Genomic DNA, 8,366 nt, shown 5'->3' on the forward strand with positions numbered 1-8,366 from the left:
TTAACGCTTATCAACCAAGCTAACCGACGGGCCTCCTATGTCAATGTCTGGACTGCGGTGTCGTCATGCTCTTATATAGGTCCAACGATTCCACACTGTTTTCGTTTATGACTCTGTCCTCTCTCACAGCTTTCTTCTTCGTTCTCGTATCCTGTTGTTTGGCAATCTCTCGTTTTCTGGGGCTTTTGTCCATACACCTTTGGCCATTGTGCATCGTCGTATCACCATTCAGGATATCCATTGGCAGCTTGCGACACTTGGCTGTTGGAGAAACACAGATTTCTTTCCACATTCCTCATCGAAAACGCCGAACATGGGCTTCTATATCGATGAAAAAGATCAATTATCGATCGGACGCTAGCCAACACTTTACTATTGCAGAGCTTGTACTCACATTCGTCTTTCCATTCTCCATTCTTGACGACACGATAGCTCGCCCCGCACCAATTTCATTATCGCTTCATGATTTCTGCTTGCGAATTCCCTCTTCGAAAAACACTCCATCGTGGATCGTGGCCTTGCGGCGGAACATTCTCTACACCATCCTGAATGAAGAGACTCAGCGGCTTGACGAGTTTCGGATGAAGACAATCTTCAGCACGTTGAAGTTGCGACAGCGTAACGCGGATGAAGGAGATAGTTTGGAGGACATCAAGGACGAGTCGCGGATCACTCATCACAGCTCTCAATGGCACATTTATAATCATACCACCTTTCGGCTTTACCGATTCGGCCGGCTTGCTGCTCAACTTCGTCGAATTTGGGAAGATGATACTGGTACCTTCACTCTAGTTGCGGAGGATAGTCATTGGGTCCATCAATCTCATTCCCAGGAGAATGATTTCCAGCCGCGTCGATTTAACCGTCTTTTTGTCAATACGTGCTCTACAATCTCTTTCATTATGCGAATCCCCACTACGCTCTACACGCTCTACAAATTTCCCTCATCCATCTACTGCCTCTCCTACCTCGTGGACATCCACATATCTCAGACAGACATTACATTCGATTCTTTTCATATTTCCGATGCGGAGCCTCTCCGTCATGGTGCTGAGCTTTTGCGTCATAATTTCGAGGATGGTATTGCGATAGGGACTGCATTACTGTCAAATCATTGGGTTTTAAATCTAATATCGGCCGCTATAATTTCATAGAGACCAATGCCACGCTATGTACACAATCAGGCTGTCTTTACAACTTACTCAACGACTACTGTTAATCCTGCTAATATCAAGATCCATCAGGCTCAGTCGTAGGCTCTGCAATGTGAAACATCCTCCCCTACTAGAAAACATTAATCTATGTCAGTATGTAACTTAGGGGATCGCAGGAGCTTCGACGATAGGATGCAACTGACTGAATGCACTGCCATGCAATGCCGATTTTAAATGTGTAATCTTTGAGTGGATACCATCGTACGAGTAGCGAGAAAAAAAAGTCGAAGTATTTGTACTGTCAGTGATATATGACTCTTCAAGCTTCATGACAGCCAGGGCTGTTTAGGAGTTCGGTCAGCGCTGTCAGCCTTGAGCTTGAGCTCAAGTACTAGCTTTGGTAGCCTGGAGTCCATCGGAATTCAAGTTGCAGAGTATAGAAATTGTTCAGGCTCTGCATCACCAGGACAGTCAAAACGCCATCCGAGCTAATCCGAGCCATTCGTTCTCATCGGGCGCCTGCCCATGACCAATATGTACCTGAAGTATTTATGCAGAAAGCCATCGTCCTCTAATCACACGAAGCGATAGTAGTCTTCATGAAAAATTACTTTCTGTTGCATCCACATCGAATGATCACCGTGACACGAGACGGTCAAAGCTGGTTTTCTTGAAGGGCCTGAATTTGAGTACCATTATGAAATTAGGTTAGTTTTTAAAGACTTCAAATCTCAGCTCCATATCCCAGGAGTTTCCGGAATCACGACATAGCATACATAGCCATACTCGCACTGACAGACGTACCACGATACCAGAGCCAGCTGCCAGCCTGAGATTCATTCAATAGGGAAATGTGTATAGCGAACTGCATTCCCAGAAATCGCCACAGCAATGTTAAACAGCGAATCCAAGGAATACTCGAAAGTCGAAAGTTGACAGCAAGACCAACCATGATGCTCATGGCCACGACGAAGAGATGTTGTGAATCATGTTGTTTGAACGCGTTCGTTTCCCTGGTAGCTTATCCGTCAGCGATGCCGCATCGCATCTTGTGCACACATACCTGTGCTGGTTCCTCTTGAAAGTAGTAAGATTTTATTTCCTTGCCAATTGGTGGTGATCAAGAGCGGAACTCTTTGCACTTAGACTAAGTACCACGGTACAGCGCCGATGGAAAAAATGAATGGCACGTCGGAGGAGGATCTGAGCATGAGATGATTCCAGCATTTCAAACAGAGATGAGATGATAGCGAGCAGGTCTTGAAGGGTCACTTTAAGCTCAGAGAACATTCAACGCTGTAAGGTGCATCGACCTGCGTCGACTCGTTTCAGCTTCTAAGGCACCGTTGCAACTTTGGGCGGGATGTAGGAATCGGATCAGAGGAAATATTGGGGCACGTGTCTTTCTTCATGTAAGTATAAACGCGACCGTGGAAGCTTTTTACTTCTTACTCTCATCTCCCTAATCGTCCCTTGGCCCTTCCCCCGCTTCCTTTACATTACGCTTGCCTCGAAGGTTCGACGCAATCAGCAACGCTAATGGTCAAAAGCCGGAGCGAGGATCTTGGCCGTCGTCGATCGCTCTCTGACTTTGACCCACTTGCTGCTGCTCTTCTCCCCCCGTCAAACGAGACCCCCGAAGAGAAGGAGCTACGCATAAGAGCAGAGAATGAAGCTAAAAAGATCAGTGATGGTATCGATGAAATGCTTAGGCAGGAACGGATAGAACGCAAGAAGACGCGCGCGGAGGTCCATGTCCTTCTACTTGGGCAATCAGAATCTGGGAAGAGTACAACCTTAAAACGTCAGTCTATCTTAATTCTGTGCTTTGAGGGATCATACTAGCTGCTGTGTGGCATTGTATGGGTGAGTGGGAACCGTATCTTTGAAAATCAGTGAACTAACCTCTAGTTAGAGTTCCTTTCCTTGTCGTCCTGTTTCCAATTGTGGTGACAATTAACTCACTGATTTCTCCCATTCTCAACAGAATTCCAATTGCTTCATACCCCCTCCGCTTTCCACGCAGAGCGTATCGCTTGGAGAGCTGTAATTTATTTAAATTTAGTGAGATCAGTCAGACGGTATGTATTTCTCATTCTAATACCCTGCATACGTTTGTAACTTTGTTCCCAGAATTCTTGATGCATTGTCACCGGAAGCAGACGTCGACGATCACGACGAGGACTCCAACGAAACAGCCAGCATCATTATTTCCTCCAATGGTCGTCCACCCTCTGCTTTATCAGCCACGAGGGTGCCAATGTACGATATGTACAAACAACGCCTGGAACCTCTTATAGAGTTGGAGGCGAAATTGACCCGTCTTCTCACTGCTCCGGACGAAGAAGAACCAACTCGTCTGTCACTTTCCTGGCAACACAGTGATGTTAATGGTTTTGCGACTACGTCTAACGGTCGACCAGCTCCTACAATCATGATACCTCAGAGCAGTTTATCATCACATTCACAATCACTCCCTGTTTCTCCAACCTCCCATCCATCTCCAACGCGTTCTAACGGTAACTCGGGTTCCTGGAAGAGTAAAGAGGTTGCGGTTCACACTTCAATGAATTGGAGGAAGGCCTTTGCTCTCGGAGGTAAATCCAAGAGTCCGAAGAGTGCGCATTCCGGCGAAATTGAAGGCTGGTGGGAAGATCCTGACGATCCCGTTCACGCTTTAAATGCTTGTGCCCCTGCTATCCAAGAACTTTGGAAGGACCACTACGTACGTCAACGACTACAAGAAAAGGGTATCAGATTAGAAGAAAGCGCGGGATTGTGTGCCTCTCTCTTCTTGGCCTTGCGGCGCTACTAACATTCTATACCTACATAGTTATCTCAACGAGATTCCTCGTATTACGGCTAAAAAATACATCCCAACAAATGGTACGTCCGAACCACGGAGTCATGATATTCATACTGACATGTGTGATAGATGACGTACTGAAAGCGAGACTCAAGACAGTGGGCGTAGTCGAACACTCCTTCATTATTCCTTCGGGAGCAAATCGTGGCGTACAGTGGAAAATTTACGACGTTGGAGGTGCTCGGAATCAACGTCATGCCTGGGCGCCGTATTTTTCAGATGGTGAGATTCCTGTTTCCGTACCTATCCGCGAGGTCCAACTACATAATTTGACAACCTTTATTTTTCCAAAAGTGAACGCTATCATATTTTTAGCACCGATATCGGCTTTTGATCAGGTATTGACTGAAGTAAGCAGTATATTGCAGGAGCAACCAAGTCTTTCTTTTTTACACTGTTCTCTAATACAATCGTAATTTTTCTCAGGACCACCGTGTTAACAGACTAGAGGACTCTTTTCTCCTTTGGAAAGGCGTAATATCAAACAAACTACTGGCAAATGTGAACGTCGTACTCTTTTTAAACAAATGTGACCTTCTACAGGTATGTATATAACTACCACAAACGTAAAGTTTGACACGCTATGATTTTGTCTTTAGGCTAAGCTCAGTGCCGGAGTACGGTTGAATGACCATATGGTATCATATGGAGACAGGCCCAATGATTATGATTCTGTGTCGAAGTGTACGTGAAGCTCATATCTCGTCATAAGTTTTGATATGGACATGCCCTTCGTGAAGATTTCCGCAACAGATTTGGTGCAATACACCAGGCAGCAACACCCAACAAAGAGCGGGAGTTGTACAGTAAGCTTTGCGCTCACTCTTTATTCAATGACCACAATTCATGATCTCCTCTAGTTCACTTAACCGCTGTCACGGATACCAGACGTACAGGAACCATAATTGCAGACGGTGTGTTCATCTTCTTAAATACTGTTAGCAGAACTCATGATTGTGTTTGCAGTACGGGACATTATCATCAGGGGCAATTTACGAACCCTCAAATTGGTATAGAATACCTTCGATTACGACCTTTTCCTTTCGCAGGTCTTATTTGCATTGGACTACTTCACTTATACACTAAGTATTATTACTTTCGTGCTTTAACTTATACAACGATATCTTCTGCTAATTCCTGATGTTTTTGCTCTATTCGGATGCTGTCTGTATCAATGCCGGTGTATACCCATTTCCGTTTTGCTTTCCTTGTGTAATAAACAAACCTTCCCTTCAACTTTCCCGATGTTTCTACTACATACTAGCATGCTTTCGTGTACAAAATACACCATTGTCCGGATAATGACCTCCTTGACAACTACTAAACGACACGTGGGTATGTTCTCGCGACGCGTTACTTATGATCAGGACGACCATTTCTTTAACCACCAGAACTAATCCTTGGATTTCGACCAACCATACGAGACGATTCGTCCCTCGCAGAATGTCCACTCATCCATCCCTGACTATTGTTTCAACCTCTGGTAAGCTAATGCTTTGAGTTGATAGGATTGCATATCTCAGAATATCGATTAGATGCACCCGGTGCGATTGGACCTTACTCTCAGGCGATCAAGGCCGGAGATTTGCTCTTCGTGTCTGGCTGCATCCCCATAGATCCTAAGTCTGGTGAAATTGTCGAAGGCATCGAGGAGCAGACAGCTCAAGCTTTGAAAAACCTGATTGCTGTCGTTAATGCTGGTGGATCAGAGCTGGGAAAAGTAGTGAAAACCACAGTACGTGCTCTCGTACAGACTCTCCGAGAGGTGCTAAATGTTACCACATGATAGGTCTTCTTGAAAAACATGAATGATTTTGTCACAGTGAACGGAATTTATGCGGCCGCGTTTGGTTCACATAAACCTGCGAGATCTGCAGTCGAGGTTGCTCGCCTTCCGAAGGATGTTTTGGTCGAGGTCGAGTGCATTGCAAGGTGTGTTTCCTCGAAGTCACTGCATAATAATGAATATAGTCTAATGCGTCTTTCTGCTTCGAGTAGCTTGAAATAAACCGGGCTTGACTGAGTTACAAAATGAGTCGATTAGTACTATGCCTGCCACGTACAATATCCAAGGCGTTCAAAAATGAAATCAATCAGGACACTCATGAAGCCTTGGGCCCCGTTGTTCCTAATTGGAACCATGCCGGTACCTCCTCCTCCTCCTCCTCCTTGAGGTTTGACGGGGGTTAATATTTATCTGAATTTGCGCACTTCCTACATCGCATGAATCGGAATTATCGACTTGACGACCATTGGACGACGATGACTTCCCGTATTTAAGGATTATTGGAGTCCATTTTTTCAGATCTTTTCTAACGTCCTCGAGCACGTCCGATTAACGGATTCTGATCAAAACTCGAGCAGAACCGTCTATCAGGGAGTGCTAAGGAGGCTCTCTGAGCCTCCCTATGTGGGTGGTTCTGCATTCGCTTACTAAGCTAAGCGAGCAGCGTACGTCTGTCGCATCAGACCGGCTGAAGCTGGCTCAAGAATTGTTTACTCAGATTGAGTATTCCACCCGCAGGCCCTCAAGTATCTAAATCTCGTGCTCGTTTGCTTCGTCCAAGTTTAGACTGAACCAGAAATGACCGTTTCATTATAATTTAGAACATGGATTGAAAAATCCAGTCCGAAAATCGACCGAGCAGATTTGTGGATCTTTCCCATACGTGGCATATTTTGTGCCACGAGGTACCAAAACTAACCTTAGGATTACCAGGCATACATATCACACAACTTGTTTCTCGCAGAATGTCCACTCATCCATCCTTGACTTCCATTTCTACCAGCGGTGAGCTAATAATCTGGGTGCGATTTGGATGACATATCTCAGAATATCGATTAGATGCATCCGGTGCGATTGGACCTTACTCTCAAGCGATCAAGGCCGGAGATTTGCTCTTCGTGTCTGGCTGTATCCCCATGGATCCTAAGACTGGTGAAATTGTCAAAGGTATCGAGGCGCAGACAACGCAAACTTTGAAGAACCTGATTGCCGTCGTTAATGCTGGTGGATCAGAGCTCGGAAAAGTAGTGAAAACTACAGTACGTATTGAGCGCTCTTGTGATACTATCGGATCTACTGAGAGGCGCTCGATGCTACCAACAGGTCTTCCTGAAAAACATGAACGATTTTGTCACAGTAAACGGGATTTACGCGGCCGCTTTTGGTTCACACAAACCTGCGAGATCTACAGTTGAGGTTGCCCGTCTTCCGAGGGATGTTTTGGTCGATATTGAGTGCATTGCAAGGTGTGTTCGTTTGAAACGACTCACAGTGAGTCTCATCTGATGCGTCTTTTTGCTATGAGTAGCTTGAAATGAAGTGTGCTTGACTAAGTTGCAAAATGATTCAATGTAGTATGCGTACGAGGGTTTACAGACTCACTTGAATTCAAGTTTGCATCACATCGCATGAATAGCCACACTAATAATACCCGGACTGTGCGGTGTTCAGATCTTGGACCAAGCCGTTCAATATTCCTTTCTTCCTTCCAGCATAAATCTGATGAAGCTATTGGCACTGCATTCGGTATACCATATCAATCTCCGAGTCTTACATTCACAAAAATCGATAGCGTAAGACGCTCACTCGCCATCTGGGCTCACTAGCATTATTTGAAGTTTGCACATGCCTCATAGATAGCACCCGAGTCTCCCCGCCCAAGTCAATCTGCATTATATACTATATCTCGTTCCCATCTTTCTCGTTCTCATCTTGTTTTTTGTTTGCTTTCCCTCCCTCGACTTTTTCCTGCCTCTATCTTCTATCACATCGCTGGCCGAGTCACAATTCTTTGCCGGTCAAACAACAAAATAGTACGTCGCTTGATTCGCCGCCTCTCGTGTAATGGTAATGACATTAGAATGACCCGTTTTTCAATTTTTGTGCTCGCCAAATCCCGCTAGCCTTTATTAGCTTTATTCGTCGTCTAGCATGCGCTTCAACTATTTCTTTGGAGTTCTTGGAGTTGCATCTGCTGTATGTGCTGCCCCGTCTCCGACTCGTGTAAGTTCAAATTCATTGCATCCTGTATATGTTTCTAATTAAGGACGTCTATCCAGCCAGATTCTCACACTGCTCGAGAACTTTTGAACGACTTGAGCGCACTGAGTACAACAGCAACAGCTTGGACTCCCGATTACACCACAGTCAAAAATTTTCCTCGCGAGGAGAAGCTCCAAATCGAAGTATTCTATGATTCCAATATAGATGAAGAGCATACATTAAAAAATCTGGATGAGAAAGTGAAAACAACCATTCAAGCTCTCGAAGCGGAGTCTAGGCTGTCGAAATATTCTCAAGTCGAATATAAGTTCAAAGGCAATCCACATTTTGGAGACAG

The 8,366-nt window shown here is 45.1% G+C and overlaps 3 protein-coding genes across 3 annotated transcripts; all 3 read left to right on the forward strand.

Annotated features, from left to right (window-relative positions):
* Window positions 1-107: 107 nt before the first annotated feature.
* Window positions 108-1,154, forward strand: C8R40DRAFT_1070226 (uncharacterized protein; the record flags this gene model as incomplete). Its single annotated transcript, XM_046226205.1, has 1 exon — window positions 108-1,154. One exon carries the CDS (start codon window positions 108-110, stop codon window positions 1,152-1,154), a length of 1,047 nt encoding a protein of 348 aa, XP_046085542.1.
* A 1,422-nt stretch (window positions 1,155-2,576) lies between these two features.
* On the forward strand, window positions 2,577-5,359 carry C8R40DRAFT_319208 (guanine nucleotide binding protein, alpha subunit). Its single transcript, XM_046234692.1, has 11 exons — window positions 2,577-2,958; window positions 3,142-3,235; window positions 3,288-3,932; window positions 3,988-4,040; window positions 4,090-4,242; window positions 4,315-4,370; window positions 4,447-4,563; window positions 4,620-4,704; window positions 4,761-4,826; window positions 4,881-4,934; window positions 4,987-5,359. The coding sequence occupies exons 1-11, from the start codon at window positions 2,694-2,696 to the stop codon at window positions 5,034-5,036; spliced, it is 1,638 nt and encodes a 545-aa protein (XP_046085543.1). The 5' UTR covers window positions 2,577-2,693; the 3' UTR covers window positions 5,037-5,359.
* Window positions 5,223-7,494, forward strand: C8R40DRAFT_319221 (Endoribonuclease L-PSP/chorismate mutase-like protein). Its single transcript, XM_046234693.1, has 5 exons — window positions 5,223-5,355; window positions 5,412-5,503; window positions 5,556-5,755; window positions 7,130-7,272; window positions 7,335-7,494. The coding sequence occupies exons 2-5, from the start codon at window positions 5,464-5,466 to the stop codon at window positions 7,342-7,344; spliced, it is 393 nt and encodes a 130-aa protein (XP_046085544.1). The 5' UTR covers window positions 5,223-5,355; window positions 5,412-5,463; the 3' UTR covers window positions 7,345-7,494.
* The last annotated feature ends 872 nt before the right edge of the window (window positions 7,495-8,366 follow it).

Source organism: Lentinula edodes, assembly GCF_021015755.1.
Source record: "Lentinula edodes strain Le(Bin) 0899 ss11 chromosome Unknown C8R40scaffold_21, whole genome shotgun sequence".
Taxonomy (NCBI): Eukaryota; Fungi; Basidiomycota; class Agaricomycetes; order Agaricales; family Omphalotaceae; genus Lentinula; species Lentinula edodes.